The sequence below is a fragment of the Suncus etruscus genome, chromosome 9 (assembly GCF_024139225.1).
Source record: "Suncus etruscus isolate mSunEtr1 chromosome 9, mSunEtr1.pri.cur, whole genome shotgun sequence".
In the NCBI taxonomy this organism is placed as follows: Eukaryota; Metazoa; Chordata; class Mammalia; order Eulipotyphla; family Soricidae; genus Suncus; species Suncus etruscus.
In genome coordinates this window covers 57,591,517-57,612,417 of record NC_064856.1, presented here as the reverse complement: position 1 = coordinate 57,612,417, position 20,901 = coordinate 57,591,517, and the positions used below count along the sequence as shown (strand labels likewise).

The 20,901-nt window shown below is 44.3% G+C and overlaps 1 protein-coding gene across 2 annotated transcripts in view; it reads right to left on the bottom strand.

Moving 5' to 3' along the window:
* The window catches only part of TUB (TUB bipartite transcription factor), a 97,911-nt gene extending 78,042 nt beyond the window's left edge, over positions 1-19,869 (bottom strand). For both annotated transcript variants that reach the window (XM_049781020.1, XM_049781021.1), the window contains exon 1: positions 19,563-19,869. In XM_049781020.1, the coding sequence (XP_049636977.1) occupies positions 19,563-19,741 (179 nt within the window). In that variant the 5' untranslated portion in view covers positions 19,742-19,869. The remainder of the gene's footprint in view (positions 1-19,562) is intronic.
* Positions 19,870-20,901: the final 1,032 nt, after the last annotated feature.

The following is a 20,901-nucleotide window of genomic DNA, read 5'->3' as shown; positions in this document are numbered from 1 at the left end:
CCTTGAGCACCGCTGCTGGGTGTGACCCAAGACCAAAAAAATAAAACTTAAATAAATAAGTAAATAAATAAATAAAACCTACAAAGTTGGGGGTGGAGGGAGAATGCTGTAAGTTGAAATGCTCCCTGGGATCTGGGACTCAGTGTTGCTTCCCAGCATCTGCTATTTCAGTGTACAGTATCTTTCTAATCTAAAGTCCCCAAATCCTAAGGAAAGTCACCTTGCATCAGGAATGATCTATATTTTATTTGACGTTTCAAAGCTATTGAGAAAATAAATCTTAAAAGTTCTCCTTAACTTCGGTGGCCACGTCCATTCACCGTTCTGGGCACAGCTCTGCTAGGGGCTGCAGTGCTGGAGGCCTGTGCTGACTACTTCCTGGAGGGACTGGCACTGGGCAGTCGGCTAGGCCTACGCTTACAGGCACTCCCAGCGTTGCCTCCTCTCTGCTGGTATAGCTGGGTCTTGCTGGGTACCTGGCCAGCCCTAGAGTCCTTGGGGGCCCTAGCGCAGTGGAAGCTCATGGATGAGGAACATGGAGGTCACGCCAATGTGGTTTTAAGCCACCAGCGAAGGCATCTCCAACTCCTCCGAATGCGTCAGCAAAAGGCTAAGTGGCACCGAACACCCCCTGGGGGTGGGGCTGTATGAAGGCAGCTACCGGCACCAGCTCTCTCCCAGCACCCGGAGCCCTGCTGATGGTCTGGCTCCGAGTTATCTCCAGAGCCTTCGAGAACGTCAACATGGACTAGGCCCGCTGACTACAGTCCCACACACCATCGTGGACCTGGATTCTGACTGTGGATCTACTGTACCCCTCTCACCACCCCTTTGGGTTCCACCCAAACCTGAACCTATATCCCCATCAAGGCTCCATTTTGAACAAAGGCCAGGAATTTAGAGGGACAGGGCCTGTGTCCACAGTACCTACACATGAATCTGCCATGTCTTGGTTTTGGGATAGGATTTGTGTGTCAGGGATGGAGAGTTAGCACAGGAGCTAAGGCACTTGCATGCAGCTGCATAAACTGACCCTGGTTCAAATCCCCAGGAACATATATGGTCCCCTGAATACTGTCAGGGATCACTCCTGAATACAGAGCCAGAAATAGTTTCTGAGCACCTCTAGGTATGTCCCAAAAAACAACAAAAGAAAAATAATTTGTGTGTCTGCCAAGACCAACGTTATAGGGATATGTTTCTAAGTCAGATAGAAAGGAAGCTGGTGGGGCCAGAGAGATAGTATGGAGGTAAGGCATTTGCCTTGCATGCAGAAGTCGGTGAATCAAATCCTGGCATCCCATATGGTCCCCTGAGCTTGCCAAGAGCAATTTCTGAGTATAGAGCCAGGAGTAACCCCTGAGCACTTCCGGATGTGACCCAAAAAACAAAAAGAAAGGAAGCTGGTGAGGAGAGGAGAAAAATAGAAGAAGTATGTCTAATAGTAGAGGTACCCAGTAGAGGTACCCTGAATCTTTAAGTCCCTCCAAATCAAAGAAGGTCTTAACATATAGTGATCTAGATCCCCACCCAAATTGCCCTACAGTGGAAAAAATGAGATTTAAGGCTGAAGTACAGTAAATAAGTACAGTGGATATGTACCTTGCACATAACTGAACCCCAGTTCAATTCCTGGTGCCTAATGATCCATTGAAACCCACCAGGAGTGATCCCTTAGCACAGAGCTAGGAATTAGCCCTGAGCATAAGCAGTCTTTGAGGTATGACCTCAAAAAACAAAAACAAGACAAAAAATCAAAAAAGTTTTTATTGATATAGGACCTAGAGAAAAACAAGAAGCCTCCAAAAGTACTTGGTAACTTTTTGAAGGAGAGAAAGACACAGAAGAGCTCCACACACCCCCACCCCCAGATCCTTCATTAGGAAGTCTCTGGTTAGTCTGTCTTTCTGATCCTCACACATTCAAACTCTCTTCTCCTACCTCAGTTGGGGGCACTGTCCTCTGTCCTTGGTGCTTCTCTTTCCTTCATTAATATGGGGAATACCGGGGGGGGGGGGGAGTGCCTGGCTTACCACCCACCTGCCCCAAAAGCTGGTTTCTTACTCCAAGGAGAGAACCTTGGTCCTCATGCTAGAGTATGACCCTTGGACCCAAAGGAGCTGGTCTTTGGAGCTGCATGGGAAACAAGTGCCTTCTCTGCTTCTAACCTTATGTGATACTAACTTCTTAGCTGGAACTTTATCCCAATCACTAACCCAGTTTAACTATCCCCACCCAGATTTTCCTGCTCCCAAGTTGTTCCCTGGTCCCAGGCAACATAAAGGAAAATGGAGACCTCCCCAGGCAGCCCAGCCTTGAGGGAGGGAGGCAGAACATGGAAGCATGTGAATAAAATGGAATTCTTTGGTGAAAAAAAAAAAAGTTCTCCTTAAAAAAAATTCTCCTTAAAAGAAAAATAATTTTACCAAGTTTGGTGATGACTATTACCTAGACATACAATAGCAATCACTTTGCAAAATATACAAATACTAAATCTCTGTTTTATACTTGCAAGAAATCAGTCATACCTCAATAAAATGTGGGTGGATGGATGGATGGATGAGTAAATAAAATAAATGGGGGGAATGGGAGCTTTAGAAGTTGAATAAATTTTCCTAAGTTACATATGCACTGAGTGAGTCATTTTAATATTCTGAAGGAATAGGTATAATGTTTGGAACACTAGAAAGTGTATCCTCTTTCAAGAACTAGGGGACCCCAACTCTGTCCTCTCCTTGGCCCCTAGCCCTGACTCCCCAACAAGTATGTGGCTTTGATGATGTTGATATCAAGTTAGGTTTCAGAACCAGGAGAGCCTAAATTTTGAAACAGAAATATATCATTTGTGTTGAGTTCTCTTGGGATAGCAAGTGAGTATTAATACAAAAGGATTTCATTTACAGTATGAATTTGACTTGACTGATCTAGACTCTATCCTTAGCACCACATGGTCTGCTGGGCACAGCTGGAGAGACTCTGAAGCAATAAAGTAGACCCTAAGCTCCACTGATGTGACCTCTTAAAAATGTTTAAAAGGAAAAACAAAAATTTTAATTGCAAAGAAATACCTGTGCTCCAGGGTCTTTGCAGCATCACTTTTGTATTTCATACGTGATAACAAGCTAAATGTCAGTGACTGAATGTGGCGTATCTATAAAATGGAATAACAGACTTCACAAAGAGAAAAGTCCTATCACTGTGACAATACATGTGAACCTTGAAAACATTATACTGCTAAGTCAGATATAGAAAAACAAATACTGCATAATTTCACTTATTCTAAAACAGACACTGGAATCTAAAGAGTCAAAGTCAAAGATACAAGGAGTAGAAAGGTGGTTGCTAGGGACATCAGGTGAGAAAAAATGGAAGAAATTGGTAGAACAGCGTCAGGCACATAAAAGGACTGAGCCCTGCAGATCTAGCATACACCATAACTTGTGGCCACAGTTAACAACTCTATATCACATAATTGAGGTCTTGCATAATTTTACCATCGATAAGGGAAAGAAAGTAGTAAATGTTAATTTGGAATATGCCAATAGTTTAATTGTGATATTTCACAATGTATACATGTTAAAATATCACTTTACACACTTTATGTAAATAGAATTTAATGTTTCAAATTTCACTAGTGCTGAAAAAATCAAATGACAAAAATAATTACAAAAGTGCTATCAACCGGGACTGGAGCAGTGGCGCAAGTGGTAGGGAGTTTGCTTTGCAAGCGCTAACCTAGGATGGACTGTGGTTCCATTCCCTGGTGTCCCATGTGGTCCCCCAAGCTAGGAGCGATTTCTGAGTGCATAGCCAGGAACAACTCCTGAGATCACATGGTGTACCCTCCCCCGCAAATGTGCTAGCAACCAAAAAGACACACATTTAAATATCCACTCTGAAGAATATCCCTAACTTTGAAATATCCCAACTATCCATCATAATGGCATGAGTGAACTGTGGAAAATTCATATAGTAGAAAACTATCAACAACAAAGGTTGGCATGGCAGTAAAAACATAAATTAAACTGGGGTTGGAGATAGTACAGCAGGCAAAGCATTTGCCTTGTATGCAGTTGATTCCTGTTCAGCACCAAATAGGGTTCTCTGAACACCATCAAAAGTAACCCCTGAGCACAGTCAGGACTGTCTCAAAATAAAATAAAGCCATGCTAAAACAGATGAATTTACAGTAACACTGAAGATGAAGACACAAAAGGTACTTATGGAACCCTTAAGTTAAAAACACAATGGATCTCTGCTGGTACATGTCATCCTACGGAGGTCAAGAAGGTGAGAACCCCTACATCAAGGGAGCAACAAGGAGCTCTAATTACAAAACTGTATTTACTGTGAAAATTCACCAAGCTCTTCACTTAGAACTGGTGTCATTTATATATACTTCAAGCAAAGTCTTAAGAAAATGTAAGTTAACAATAGAAATCATCAAAAAATAATAACAATAAGAAAGAAAGGCATAGTTCTCCAAAAAAAAAAAAACCATACAAATAACCAACAAGCACATGAAAAATATTGTCAACGTAATTAGTCATTAGGGAATTTTAAATCTAAACCATAACGAGAAGCTATTTCACATATCCTAGGAAGCTACAATAATAACAACAATGATTTCAAAACAGAAAAGAAGGGTGCTGGGAAGATAGTTCAAAGGACTGAGCACAGGATTTATTTGTAGGAACCTGTAGCACCCACCACACGACCATCCAATTCTCTCTGGGAGTGATTCCCAAACATGAAGTTGGGAATAGGCTCTAATGCCAGAATATCAATGAAAAGATGTAGAATTATGGGACTCTATACTTTGCTAGTGGGAATGTAAAACGGTGTGGTCACTATGGGAAGTTTAGTGTTTTCTCAAAAAGCTACACATAGGGGCCGGAATAATAGCACAGCAGTAGGGAATTTGCCTTGCACATGGCTAACCCGGGACAGACCTGGGTTTGATCCCTGGTATCTATATGGTCTCAAGAGCCTGCCAGGAGCGATTTCTGAATGCAGAGTCAGGAGTGTGGCCCAAAAACTGAAAGAAAAAAAAAAAGCTACACACAGAATTACACTATCCAGTAATTCCACACTTAGGTATGCTCACATCCCCCAAATTTAAAAACAGGGATGGGAACAGATAGTGTCATTGCTCATTGATGCACTTTTTACACTAAAAGGGAGAAACATCCCAAGTGTCCCACAACAAATTAGTGAAGGGAAAATAAAATTGAGCATGCAGACAATGTAATATCATTCAGTCAGAAAAGAATGACTTCCCCAATCCTACAACATGGATGAACCCAAATATACTGTGAAAAAAGCAAGACCCCTCACTTCAATTTAGTGGTTCTACTTTTACATCATTTCTGAGAAAAGGATATTCATATGATAGAAATAACTTAAGATTAGAGTCTGGGGCTGGCGAGGTGGCACTAGGGGTAAGGTGTCTGCCTTGCAAGCGCTAGCCAAGGAAAGACCGCAGTTCAATCCCCCGGCATCCCATATGGTCCCCCAAGCCAGGGGCAATTTCTGAGCACTTAGCCAGGAGTAACCCCTGAGCATCAAACGGGTATGGCCCGAAAAACAAAAAACAAACAAACAAAAAAGATTAGAGTCTGAGCAGAGGGACAACAAATAATTCATTAATGCGTAAACATTTAGAAAATGGTGATGAAAAGGTTTAGAAGTGATGGTGATGGCTATGCCACCATATGTGAATGTATTTCATACTACTGAATTATACAGTTAGAAACTGAAAGGGGTAATTTTATGCTTTATGTGTCTTTTTATATTAAAAACTGTATTGCTATATACTAATAAGGGGTAGAAATGTTATAAATTCCACTGAGGGGTCAGATAAATAGTACAGGGTACATAATTTTTCTTGCACACAATCAACCCGAATTCTATCCCCCACATACCATACAGCCCCCTGAGCACAGAGTTCAGTCCTATATGGTCATGTAATCCCTGAGCACCACTGGGTTTGGCCCCAAAACAAACAAAAGCAAAAAAAACCAAAACAAAACAAAAACAAAAGAAAAGCTCTACTGAGGCCTGGGAAAACCACTTGCTATGCATATGGGAGGTTGTGAGGCCCCAAGTTCAATTCCCAGGACTAAAAGAAAAAAAAAAAAACAACTGGGGGGCCCGGAGAGATAGCATAGCGGCATTTGCCTTGCAAGCAGCCGATCCAGGACCAAAGGTGGTTGGTTCAAATCCCGGTGTCCCATATGGTCCCCCGTGCCTGCCAGGAGCTATTTCTGAGCAGCCAGCCAGGAGTAACCCCTGAGCACCGCCAGGTGTGACCCAAAAACCAAAAAAAACCAAACAAACAAACAAAAAAAAACAAATGGGGCTGGAGTGGTGGCGCAAGAGGTAAGGTTCTAGCCTACATACATACATTCAAAAGATAAAAAATAACAGGTTCTTGGGGCCAGAGAAGTGGTGCAGTGGTAGGGCGTTTGCTTTGCAAGTGGCTAACCTAGGACAGACCATGGTTCAATCCCCCCCCACCCCCGGCATCCCATATGGTCCCCCAAGCCAGGAGTGACTTCTGAGCACATAGCCAGGAGTAACCCCTGAGCATCACCGGGTGTAGCCCAAAAACCAAAACCAAAACAAACAAACAAAAAAAGACTAAACTGTTTATTAACAGGCGATGGATATAACTCAAAGAGGTAGAACAGAGGCTTTAAATGCATATGGTCTCCAGTTCACCCACATGGGCTCCCAGCATCCTAGGTTGCAAACAGTACAGCACTACTAACCTGAATAAGGACCCCAAGGCAACAGTAAAGGACTGTGGAATGCTACACTGGGCCCTTGGCTCTCCAGTTCTATTGACATAACATTGAAAATAACGCAGTATTTCAGGGTACATCTTACAACAGAATTGAGAGGCCCATTAACCAAGTCAAAATATGACAGAAACTAACCCAAATAAATAGAAGAGTAAATTAAGTAAATGAAATGTTTAGAAGCTTGAATTATCTATTATCTTAAAAGTCACTGTCTCCTTGGCTGGAGCAAAAGCAGGTATAACTTGCCTTGCACATTGCCAGTCTGGATTAAATCTCGGCACCACATATGGTCCCCCAAGTACCACCAGGAATGATCCTTGAGTGCAGAGCTGGGAGTAAGCTCTGAGCTTTGCCAGTTTGGGCCCGCAAGCAAAAAGTCATTTATCCCAAATTGTTTTATTGATGCAACACAATTCTACTAAAAAGTTTGAGTGTCCTGGTGATGCTTGAGAGTAAGTGTATGCTAACTGGTGCAAGACCCTGATTTCAGCTTCCAGTCCTGGATGCCCTATCTGTCAGCACTGCTGAGTATGGCCCTGATGATTCATAGTACTTCCAGCCAGCTGCCAGAAGTGGCAGGTAATGGACCTGTCTCTCCACAGAACCCTTGGATCTATTTCTTTTTTCTTTTTCTTTTTGGTTTTTGGGCCACATCCAGTGACACTCAGGAATTACTCCTGGCTATGTGCTCAGAAATCGCTATTGGCTTGGGGGACCATATGGGACACTGGGGATCGAACCCAGGTTCAGCCTGGGTCAGCCGGATGCAAGGCAAATGCCTTACTGCTGAGCTATTGCTCTGGCCCCTGGATGTGTTTCTTATTTTAAAAAATTATTAGGTTTTTAGGTGTATTCATAGAAAATGGAAATCTTATTATAAAAATCAATGCAAAATTGGAAAAGGCAGAGACTAATTAAAATAGCCTTCAAAAGAAACAGCCTGGTTTTTCCAGAACTTGGGTGAAAAAGTCTTTATAAATCATTTCCTTTTTTTTTTTTCAGGGAGGACAGTAAGGGGGAGATTGGGGCTTACGCAGTGATGCTCAGGGGCTTTTACTCCCAACTCTGTGCTCAGGAAATCTTATGTTATGCCAGAAACCAAACTAGAGTTGTAGAGTTGGTCACATGCAAGAAAAGTGTAATATCTCTCCCTCTAGCTCACTAGCACCCAAATCACTCCTTCTATTTTGTTTTGCCTTTACACTTACCAAGCAACTTTATAATTTACCTGCCTGGATCTAGGCAGGACCACAAAACAATAATAACTAGAAAGGATTGTCACTCCTGTGGAGTAATAAATAAATGGGCTGCTACTGCTGCTACTGCTGGTGATGGTGGTGGTAGTGGAGGAGGAGGGGGAAAAAGAATGAGGAGAAAAAGAGGAGAAGGGAGAAAAGGATGAGAAGAAAGTAGATGTTAAATACTTCAATACTTAAAAAGCTATAACAATCAAGATTATATATGGCAATACAGTCAAATGGAGTAAAGATCAGATTAATGGAGACAGTGTAGGGAGTATAAGGGAAATTTACATATACAGAAAACTGATTTTTTAAAATAAAAGTAAAGGAGCAAATCAATGGAAAATGGAAACTTTCAACAAATGTTCAGGAACACCTGAAAAGTCCTCTCTCTCTTTTATAATGAACCTCATACCACACACAAAAGCCAACTGAAAATGGAGCACAGGCTGAAAATGCTAAACCTAAAATTAGAAAATCCCTAGAAGACCTCTGTCACCTGAGTTCAGCAATGATTTCTTAGATATGACACCAAAGTACAATTCACAGAAGAACAAAGACTACATCAAAAGTAGAAACCTTTGCTCTTGGGCTAGAGCTGGGGATCAGCAGTGAAGCACAGACTGTGTGAGGCCCTGCCTTCAATTTCTGGCACTGGGGGAAAACAAAAGAAAGGGAGAAGAGGTAAAAGATAGAAGAAAGTAATGATAAGCATCCGCTCTTCAAAATACTTAGGAGAACTGGGGCCAAAGAGACATTTCAATGAGCTGAGCCCAGACTGCATGCTGGAGGCTTGGATGGGATCTCCAGCAATGCTTGGTCCCCTAGGTACCACTTATAGCAACCCTTGAACAACCCTGAACATGTCCCAACATTGTAAGAGAATAAAAATGAAACCACAGATTTGAGAATATATTTGCAAGTCACATATATAAGTCACATTCACAGAATAGGTAAATAAATGTTATTGTTGGGCCCAGAGCAGTAGGGGATGAGGCAAAAGGAGAAAGGAACTGGGAGTCCAGTAAACAGTGTCTCCAGCAATTTAGCAGAGACCTGTCCAGCAGGAACAGCTGGCCAGGGGTGGCAGCTGCAGAGTCTCCTCTCATCACACCAGCAATCCAGGAAGGGGACTTCATATACTCCCCCTAACCCAGACAACTGCCATCTAGTTACAAGGGGGGCAGGTACCAGGGGTAGGTTTCTTTCTGGTCAGGCTTCTGACCCCTTCACTCTTAAAGGAACAGAAACACTCTTATGGCTGACAAGGGGCAGGGCAGCAGAATTTCCTCTCGCTCCCCCTTAGCAATTCAGTCCAGGGCTTTTTATTACACACACCACCACCACCACCACCACCACCACCACCACCACCACCACCACCACCACCACCACCACCACCACCACCACCACCAACCACCACCCTGTGCTTTTCACACATCCCTCAACTGCCCTCTAGTGGCAGTTACAGGTGTGAGTTGTCTAGTAACTGCAGGGTTTTTTTTTTTTTTGTTTTGTTTTGTTTTTCACCATTAAAGGGACAGTACGTAGATCACATATGGCTGGCCAGGGGCCATAAGTATCTGTTTCCTTATAGTAAAAAACTCCCAACCCCCCAATAATGACACAGCTAACCTAATAAAATCTGATAATTTTTTACTCGTTTTGGGATCACACCTAGCAGTGTTTAGGGATTACTCTGAACTCAGGGGTCACTTCTGGAGGGCTTTGGGAAAATCATATGTATTCTGGGGATCAAAGAAGGGTCAGACGTGTGGAAGGCAATTGTCCTACTTACTCTATTATTTCTCCAGTCTCCAAACATGATTATATTTTATCTTATTATTATTTTTTGAATTTTTGGGTCACATCCGGCAGCACTCAGGGGTTACTTCTGGCTTTATGCTCAGAAATCACTCCTGGCAGACTCAGGGGACCACGTGGGATGCCGGGATTTGAACCACCATCCTTCTGCATGCAAGGCAAACACCTAACCTTCATGCTATCTCTCTGCCCCCCCCCCAAGCATGATTTTAAATAGATACTTTTGCTTTAATAGATACAAGATATCACCTAAAGGAGCTATCTTGATGACAAATAAGAACATAGAAAGACGATTATACCATTTTTCATGAAGGGACTTGAAAACAAATTGAAAACATAAGGTTATGAAGTGGGAGGTGTCTCACTGGCTAAAGTGCTTGCCTTGCCAGCCTGAGACCATGAATTCAATTTCTGGTGCTGCTGACTACAGTGAGTACAATCCTGCTAGCTTTGCCAATTGTGCCTAGCAGCTTTGGCATCTGTGATCGCTGATGCCACAAGAAATTTCCAATTCAAGTATGTGAATGCATACTCCTACTACCAGTGCAACCCTGGCAAGCATGTGTATAAGCATCACAACTAAAAGGTGAATGACCCTGAAAGCACCAAGGTTGAGTGTGAGGGTATCGCAACTTGACATGAAATCCTCAAGATAAAATGTGTAAGGACCACAGCTGTGTGTGTGTGTGTGTGTGTGTGTGTGTGTGTGTGTGTGTAATCCCAGACATCACAAAAAAACACACCAGAGAGGGAAAGGAAGGAGACAAACTCATAGCACTCTGCTTCCTAGTAAAATGGCTTACATGATTAAGACTGACCAAACAGAGTTATCACAGGATGTGAAGGAATTGGAACTTTCCACAAGTTCTCAATTAATTCCCTATGTAGTTCTAAGTGGTCAGAAAAGTTATGGTTTCTTAAGAAAGTTAAATGTATACCCACTATATAATCCAGTCATACCCAGGAGAAATTAAAATGCGTCTACGAAGAATTGTGCATGAACAGTCACAAAGGCTTCATTTGGAATAGTCCCAAAATGGAAACAACCTTTGTGACTGCAATCGACAATGAAAATCTCGTATTAAATAAACTAGCAACTCACGGGGCCAGCGAGGTGGCGCTAGAGGTAAGGTGTCTGCCTTGCAAGCGCTAGCCAAGGAAGGACAGTGGTTCGATCCCCTGGCGTCCCATATGGTACCCCCCAAGCCAGGGGCAACTTCTAAGCACTTAGCCAGGAGTAACCCCTGAGCATCAAATGGATGTGGCCCGAGAAAAAAAAAAAAACAAAAACAAAATTAAATAAACTAGCAACCCATCAAAGAATGTCAAATAATATTGGAATAATTTTGCTGCACAAAAGAATCCAGTCAGAAAAAGAATATATACTTAATCATTCCACTTGTGTAAAATTCTAGAAATGTAAACAAATTATACCAGTATTTCTCTAAGGAGGGGTTTGGTGGGAATTGAGGAAAGTATAAGTAGGAAGTGAATAAAGGTACAAGACTGCACTAACACTCCTTGCTGTTGCCTGTTACATAGTAGGCAACTCCTACCTCGGGACATTTCACTTAATGCTCTGCTTCACTGGAATATTTGCCCCAATAATTTCATGATTCATTTGCTTACTTTTTTTCCCCACTTTCTTCCTTTCTTTTTCCTTACTTTTGTTCACATCTCTGATGAAATATCAACCTACTAGAACTAATTTTTCTTTTTCTTTTATTTTCTTTTTTTCGGTGGGGGGGCCACACTCAGTGATGCTTAGGGGCTACTCCTGGCTATGCGCTCAGAAATCGCTCCTGGCTTGGGGACCATATGGGACTCCAGGGGATCAAACTGCAGTCTATTCAGGGTCAACAGTGTGCAAGGCAAATACCCTACTGCTGCGCCACCACTCGGGCCCCAGAACTAATTTTTCTGATAGCACTATATGCCACAGTACATTCCACTAGCTAGTAAGAACCACAGAACTAAGAACTTGATTTTATTAATGGTTTCCATCTAAAACATTCTCAGGCTCAATAAATACATATTAAATAAACAAACAACCCACTTAAAGAAGCAGGTACTCCCCCCCCCCACCCCGCACGTTTTTCTGTAACAGGGCTTGAATCCATGTATCTTGTATGCAAAGCACATACTGTACCACTATGTCACATCCCCTGTCTGAGACAGGTACTTTTACTAGTATTATTTTTGTAGATAGAAGTTATGATGAATACGTCACTTATCTTCAGTCATGTAATAGAACCAATGGCTCTAAGCTTCAAAATTAGGTCACTGTGACTCACAAATCCAAATTCTGAGCAGTTTTGTCATTTTGCCTCAGATTCTACAAGGTAACAGACAAATTACAAAACAACACAGTTGAAACCTGATAATGGGAAAGAAATCCGCTCATTCCAATGTTTATATTATTGCTTTTATTTGTTTTGTTTTTATGCCACATCCAAATGGTGTTCAGAGGCTACTCTCAGCTTATGGGTTACTCCCAATGATAATCAGGGGACAATGTGATGTCCCTGGACATAGAGCCCAGGTCTCCTCTATGCATTCAGAAAACTTGAGTTATCTCTCTGGTGCTCAGTATACTCCTTGTAGAGGACAATCTGGCAACAATAACGAATTACTGATAACCCCTCTTAAAGGATATTATTCTAATCAAATAATCTGAGGGGAAAATAAAAGTCTGCTTATCATGTAACTGTTACTACAGCAAAGAACTGGAAATGAAAAGAAATGTTGAGTCACAAAATTATGGATCATCATGTCCTATATGACCAATTCTTTTTAATGATTAGAAAGGCAATGCCATTTATCTACAGAATATGGTCAGAAAGAGAGAGCTCTTGAGAGTGATGAAGGTATGGAATGAACATGAAAATAACCAAGGACAAACAAACAAATCAAACTAAGAGTTGTGGTACACACACACACACATACACACACACACACAAGTTGTGGCACGGAGGAATATCACAGGGAATTCTATAGCCTGCCTTGCAAATATGTGGTCATGAGTTCATGACCCTGATACCCCCCATTAGCTGAACATAATCATGGCATTTTTAGAGCCTGGCAGTCCTTTTATCTGTTATCCCAGTTGCAAGAAATTTCTGGCTATACCACAGCCAAGTATGTTCAGAAAAGTATCAAGCATTAAAAAAAGGTGTGAGCACCCCAACTAAAACTATGACTGAGTCCCACAGTCTGTGATCACTGCAGTGACCCTATATTCAAATAGCTATAACTTGTATACTTGAACTAAGAGAGCTCACACCCAGGCCAGTGAGCTAGATCAAAGGGCTAAGATGCATGATTTGTATGTGGGAGCTCTGGTTTAACCTCTGGTATCAAATGGGCACCAGAACTGCCATGTGTGTCCCCACTCTCAACCTAAAGAAAACTTTTATAAACTGCTAGTGGGAATGTTGTCTTGTTCAGACTCTATGGAAAGCTATATAAAGTTCTTTCCCCAAAAATAGGAATATAATTCCCATATGACCCAGTAATAGAACTTCTTGACACCTTTCCCCCAAACACAAAAACATCAATTCTAAAGTTTATATATGGACACCTATAGTCATTGAAACATCCAATACAAGAGCCAAGATATGATAACAACCCAAAAATTCAAATATGGATGAATGGATCAAGAAGTTGCAGTATGGGCCAGAGCGGTGATGTAGGAGGTAGGGCATTTGCCTTGCACATGCTAACCTAGGATAGACGGTGGTTCAATCCCAGGCATCCATATGTTTCCCAAGCCAGGGACAATTTCTCAGTTGCATAACCAGGAGTAACCCTTGAGTGTCACCAGGTGTGCCCCCCCCCCAAAAAAAGAAGTTGCAATACACACACACACAATGGAATACCATACAACCCTTTAAAATCAGGGGTCTAAGTGGTGGCGCAGCAGTAGGGTATTTGCCTTGCATATGGCTGACCTAGGATGGACTGCAGTTCGATCCCTTAACATCCCATATGGTCCCCCAAGCCAGGAGCGATTTCTGAGTGCATAGCCAGGAGTAACCCCTGAGCATCACAGGGGGTGGTCCAAAGCAAAACAAAAAATAAAAGAACAGGGGGCCAGAGCGATGCACAGTGGTAAGACATTTGCCTTGCTTGCGACCAACACAGGACAGACCCAGGTTCGAATCCCGACATCCTATATGGTCCCCAGAGCCTGCTAGGAGTGACTTCTGAGCTCAGAGCCAGTAATAACTCCTGAGCGCCACCAGGTGTGACCCACAAACCAAAATAAATAAATAAATAAACAAAATAATATAATTTTCTGTACATAGATGGTATTAGTGGATATAATGCTTAGTGAAATCAGTTGGAAGAAAGATAGATACAGGATAATCTTTCTTATATGAAAGACTTAAATATACAACAAAGATAACAACAAAAGGTCAATGGCAATATAACAAGAAAACAGATCCACACAACCGAATTGGGGGACATTAAAAGAGAGGGGTATTGGGGTGCTTGAGGGAGGGGGTGGGCACACTGGTAATAGGTGGGGTTAGAATTATTTCACAGAAAACCATCATTAATGGTATTGTAAATCATAGAACCTCAATCAATCAAAATAAAGTAAAAAGAAAATGATAGAAAAGAAAGTTAACAAATAGGGTGTAATTAAAGGGGTATACATGTTAGTGAACATTGGGGCCTAGTGTAAGCCACATAACCTATTATGTGATTCCCAAAGAGAACCAGAGCTAATAAAGGTAGGAGCACTGGATCTAGGCATACGATCAACAACATCAATAAAAATCATGAAGAAAAGGAGGACAGAAAGAGGGCAAGACTGAGATAGTGTAGATGGCTCAACTGAAGTCTGTGCAAGTGTTGACAATCTGCAAAGCTGGGTGGGATTCCTGGCTGTATTCTAGTGCCACAGGAAGCAAGTAGAGTGGACACTTAGCACTGATCTCTGCAGGGCTGGAGTTGTGACCTCATACAAGGAAATACATGACGGTGGTAAGAAGTGATTCAGTGGGGCCGGAGAGATAGCATGGAGGTAAGGCATTTGCCTTGCATGCAGAAGGACGGTAGGTAGTTTGAATCCCAGTGTCCCATAAGGTCAGGGTGATTTCTGAGTGGAGACCTAGGAGTAGCCCCCAAGAGCTGCCGGGTATGATCCAAAAAACAAAAAAAACAAAAAAAGAAAAAAACAAAAACAAAAACAGAAGTGATTTAGGCTTCCATGTAGTCTAGGCTGAGAAGGGCAAATGGGAGGCCAAGAAAATGCGGGTGGGTCAGCTAGGTGCAAGACAAGTGCTCCATTACTGTGCTATCTCTTTGGCCCTTTGTGTTCTCCCTTTTACGTACATTATTTTATTTTATGCTATAACTAATATTGGACTCAGCATAGAGAGAGATTTGACTAAACTGACAAGTCCAGGGGTACTGCCAAAGCTTTGAGTTCATTTAGCTGGTAGAGTTACTGGTTACAGATCCAAATTTGAACAAGCGCAAGATATGTGGGGATTATCTCAATGGCAAAGTCACAGGCACTTAGAGATGAAGTTGGAAATTCAATCAGATTAGAATTAAAGATACAGATATCTATCTTGAAAGCAGCCAGTCAAGTCTAAAAACTGAAAGAAGAAAAGAGAAGTATTTTGTACTAACATTTGGTTAGTGGGGACCAGGAGTCAGTAATTTTTTTTAAATATAGGCAATATATTGTGATAAACTGAAAAAGGTCATAAAATCTTCATGGGTTTTCACTTAAAAAAAAAGAAGAATAAGGCTGGAAAGATAGTACAAAGGTTAAGACATATGATTTAGTGTGTCATTCACCCCAGTTTGATCCCTGGCACACATGGCCCCCCAAACATTGCTGGGTGAAGGCCTGGAGGCCCTGAGAACTGCCAATGCAATCCCAGTAATTCCCCTACAGCAAGCAGGACCTGAACAGCGCTACATCCTTGGGCCCAATTAGCCAAAGTAGCTGAAAATGGTTCCTAGACCCTTTGGAAGAAACCCACTGCCACAAAAGAAAGGTTTATTTCCTATCCCTAATGTCAAGGGCTACTTCGACTGTCAACAAATTCAGTGTGGAAGAGTGACATTCTGTACATTTGAAACTGAGGCCTCAAGGGATTTTTCAGGATGATGATGAGATCACTCAGGTGCCTGTGTGCAGGGCCCTGAATTCATTCTCTGCCATGATAAGTTCCTTATCTTCCCACCCCCAACCCCCAACATCACTAGGTAGGACCCTGAAATCCCCAAGCACCACAGGATGAGAACTTGCTAGATAACCCTGTGTTGCTCTGAACTCTGCTGTGAGTGGCCCTGAATCCTTAGCATGGCAGGATCTGGGATTCACAGATCCTGTTGCTTCTCTTCTTTCCCTAGGAATAGGAGCAAATCAGAGCAAGTCAGCTGAAAAAAGAGAAAGCACACAGAGAGGCCCCAGATGTGCCAAGTTCACAGCAGAGCTACAGAACGTTGAGCAAGGGCTACTGAAAAAAGCTGAGCCTGGCTCTGACTTCAAAAATTGCTCTGCTGAGCCTACCTACCTAAACTACAGAACTTCAGAACATTGAGCTAACAAAATAATTATGTTGTTATTACATCCAGGAGTTTTGTTTGTTACACTTTTCTCTTTTTGCAGTTGTCACACTGCAATATATAAACGACACATATACAGCCTGAAGCAAGAGGGAAGAACAGCATAAATGGTCAGAGTATGTACTCCAGAGGGGCGAAGCTCAGGAAGGAGTGGAAGGAAGGAAGGAAGGAAGGAAGGAAGGAAGGAAGGAAGGAAGGAAGGAAGGAAGGAAGGAAGGAAGGAAGGAAGGAAGGAAGAGATGGGGTAGTGACAGAAGCCAGAGAGAGGGCTGAAAAGTGAGGGTGAACAGTTCATTTCTAAGGATTGAGGATGAAGATGGGCATCAGAATCACAGAATTCAACTTTTACCATCTGTATACAATATATTTTTATGATTTTAACAGGTTCATCCTGAAGACCATAATTAAAATGTTTACTTAATGTTTGAAAAACTAAGTTCTAACTAGAACATGGAGGTTCTGGAAATAGATCCAGAAGGCCAGATCAGAATCATCTGAGAAATACGACTTAAATAGGGCTGAGTGCCTGCTTTGCTTGTAAGAAGGCTGGGCTCAGTCACTGGCACAGGATGCTCTCCTGAGAACTGCTGAGACTCAGGGGCATAGAGTCAGGAGCAGCTTTGAACCACTGCCAGGTGTGTCCCAGAAATCCCCCAGAATAATAATAAATAATTCCAAGGCCCCACACCTGGAGATTCTGACTCAGTTTGTATGGATGAGGGCCAGGGAAACAGTTTTCTTCACACAGCTCCCCAGGTGCTGTGGTTGAAGAGGTAAGAAGTAAAGAATTCTGAGGATAGAACCCTAGGAAATGTCTTTACTTAGGGATGGTAAAAAAAAAAAAAAGAGGTTTTCAAACCAATGTTCTAGGGAGGACTAGGCCTTGAAAATATTTACTTAAAAACAGTAGTAAAGTCACTTTTTAAATGATGTCCCAGGAAGACTGCTAAACCCTTCATAGTTGTTCTTTCATCTTATAATACGTTCTCACTTTACAGGTGAAGAAACTGAAGCCTAGAGAAGGAAGGGAACTTGTACAAGTTTAGCTATATGGAGTTGGTATTGAATCCAGGTTGTCTAATTCCAAAGTTGTGCAGTTTTTGATTGTTTGCTTTTGCAAGAAAAAAGTTTAGTATGTATGAATGCCAGAGTGATAATAGAGCGGTAGTGTGCTTGCAGACCCGGGTTTGATCCTCAGCATCCGATATGGTGGCCCAAAACCCAAGAAAAAAAAAAAGAAAGAAATGAGTATAGGTCAGAGACAGCATTGTCAGGTCCGAAGTACTGTTAGGATAACCTTGGTGGTACCCTAGCAACTCCAGACCACACCCACTCACTAGGAGCTGACATTGGTCCCTGCTCACCACAGTGAAGGTCAAGGAAAATAAAGTCGTAATTTTTTAGGGGGGGGGCACCACATTAGGCAGTGTTCAGGGATTACTCCTGGTTCTGTGCTCAGGGATCACCCTGGTGGGGTTCAGGAACAGAACTCTGACTGTTACATACAAAGCAAAATAAATGTCCTACTCGCTATACTAGCTCTGTAGTCTCATCATATAGAATTTGAAAGTATCCCCCCCATATAGAAACTAGATCTGTGGTTGATACTATCCTTCATTTTTCTAGAATCTAGACAATGAGCTTATTGCAGGGCTGGGAAGGTTTGAAACATTATTAAAAATATTTTCATTTCCTCATCACCATGGCTGGGCACAGAGATTTCATTCTGTACAAATATGATGGAGTGAATGAATATGAGATTTGCTATCTGAATATAGGTTTCCGATGTTTCATTATTTGAACTTAAATATTGCCCTACTTTTGGAGGTTCTCTCCAGAGAGAGAGAGAGAAAGAGCTGCTTTTCCAAAAAGGCAAGTTCACGGGAACCATGAGGTGGCCCTCAAGCAGGTAGATACTCAGGACTGGGCCAGGAAGGGTGGATGGTGGAGACCAAATCAACCAAATCAGATGAACTGCTCCCTCAAGAAGGCAGTGACAGGAGAGGAAGAGGCGGACCTGTTGCGCGGCCCCCTAGAGCAAAGAGCCAGGACTTGGTTCAGGCCGGGAGGGGAAGGCAAGATTGGGCAAGAAAGACGGCGCCGTGGAGGCCACGGCAGGAGGCGCCGGTCCCTAGAATCTGGGGAAAAAAACCAGTGCCATGACAAAGACTGCAAGGTTTCGGGCAGAGTGAAAAGAAGGCCTTGGGCATGGAAGAGAGAAGGAGAGACAGAGAGAGCGACCGCTAATGAAGTTTCTCTGCCAGGTCTCATCCACTAGGGCCAGGATGTGAACACTTCCCTTTCGAATTCTGAGCTCCACTAGGAGCTGAGAACAGAAAGGAGGAGTGGGTTGAAGGCAAACAACCCAAACCTACAATCATCATGACTCCATTTCCAAAAAGAGGGGGTGTCCATTAAAACTCACTCTCCCCTCTCTTCCTCTCGCTCCGAAAGGGCATGATCTCAAAATAAACCGACTTAGTTTCATGACCAAACTCATTCCCCGGTTCTTATTTCTGCTCGTTTCGCCAGGATGATTTTCTTCCAGCAGGACGAGTGCGTGGGGAGCGCGTCTCCAATCCGCCCACGCCCGCAGCCGCTCCGCATCCCCCTGGGGCGCGCGGAGCCTGGCAACCCAATCCCGGCACGGGCACTTTCGGGCCTCGGGCCGCGCTCCCGCGCCACCCTCCAGGCCGCCCGACCCGATGCTCAAAAAGTGCTGGGGTGCTCATCCGGGGCTGGATTTCATCCCTTGTCCCCCCCAACCCCCACCCCAATATCTCGGAGGCGTGGACGGGGGGCTCAGACCCTGTCGAGACGCATCTCAGAGGGGGTCAGCCTCGCGCGCTCCGCCCCGCCGCGCCGCCGAGCTCCTTCGCGCGGTTCCTCCCAGAGCGGATCCCCAACAGCCCGGCACCACCGTGGGGGTTCGGGACGCGCAGCTCCCCGCGAGCCCCGGCTTTTCGGTGCCGGACGTCCCAGACACTCCGGGGGCTCCGGGTTCCCGTGAATGGGGCGGCGGCGCGCACCCCAGTTCCCACGGCCGGAGCGCGCGCGCCCGGGGGCGCCCCCCGCGGCCCCGCGCTGATGCCCGCACTACCTGTCATAGCTCCAGCGGCTGTAGGACAGCGTCCGGTGGCTGCCGCCTCCCTCCATCGCCGCCTCCCCGCTCGGCTCCCGGCTCGCTGGAGGGCGGAGGTGGCTCCGCGGGGCTCGCCGTGCGCTCGCCCGCTGGCTCGCTGCGGGCCCCGGCGGGGCGCGGGAGGAGGGCTGTACCATTCGCCTCCCCTCCTTTCCCGGGGTTACACCCCCCCCCCCCCGCGGCTCTGCCAATAGCACACGGACGCGCGGGCTGCGGGGACCCGGGCCCGCGGGGCCCCCTCCCCCGCGCTCGAGTCCCGCGGGGGCGCGGCGACTGCAGCCAGCCCCGACTGCTTATTTATTTATTTCCGAGGTGCGCTCCCCGTCGCCATGGCAACCTAGCTGGCTTTTCCGGCGTCACCCCGGCTTTGCCGCCGCTTTCAAATAAATGTTCCCGGGACTCCAGCAATCAGTCCCCAGGGGGCTCACAAGAGGGCCTCACCAAAAGACCCCCCGCATGCGGGTTCCATCCATCCACATCGGTCGCTGTCTTTCTTTGCCCTCCGAGCCCGGAAAGGGCCAACCAACATCTTCCCCAATTCGGAGTCCCCCGTCTTTCCAGCCAGCTCCAACTGTCAAATGTCAGCCCCTCTGGGTGAAAACCCGTCCCCCACCACCCACACTCTTCCCACTCTGCATTCCCGCATTTTAGCCCTGTGATCCGCTTTGGGTTTGTTTGCAGCTTTATTCCCAACACACAAATACGCACAATTCTTTTTTTTTTTCTTCTTCTTCTTGTTGTTTTTGGGGCTTCAGTAACTGGTTTTCAAAGCTTACTCTTGGCTCAGGGATCACCCCTGGAGGGCTGGGAACAGACTACAAGGAAAGTTGGGAATCAACCTGGATCTGGCACTCACTGCCCCGCTGTATGCTCAATGCCCAAGACTACCTTTCTAAGCTATCTCTTTTTTGTTCCAGTGCCTTGGTGCTTTCTCAATTACTTCTAGTAGCCTTTGTGGAGAATCCAGCTGTGTTGGATCCTCTATTGTGGGGTGTCTTCTAACTCTACACCTGGCTGAGCTAGAGGGCAGACGGGTGGGTTGCTCAGGGCCAGTTGGAATGTTGTAGGATAGGAAGGAGCCTTATGGGTTTTCAGTCACTCTCTCCCTTCCCTTCCCCCAGTCTGGGCTGCTGGCAGCGGGGATTTACAGGTATAATCTTGCAGAGGTCATGCAAGCCTAAGAATAAGAATCTTTCAGTCATGGGGAGACTGTGCCAATATGCTGAGATCAGGTCTAGGTGGAGGAGGATCACATTAGTGGTAATCCAAGGATTAGTGCCAACTCTTGCAACTAGAT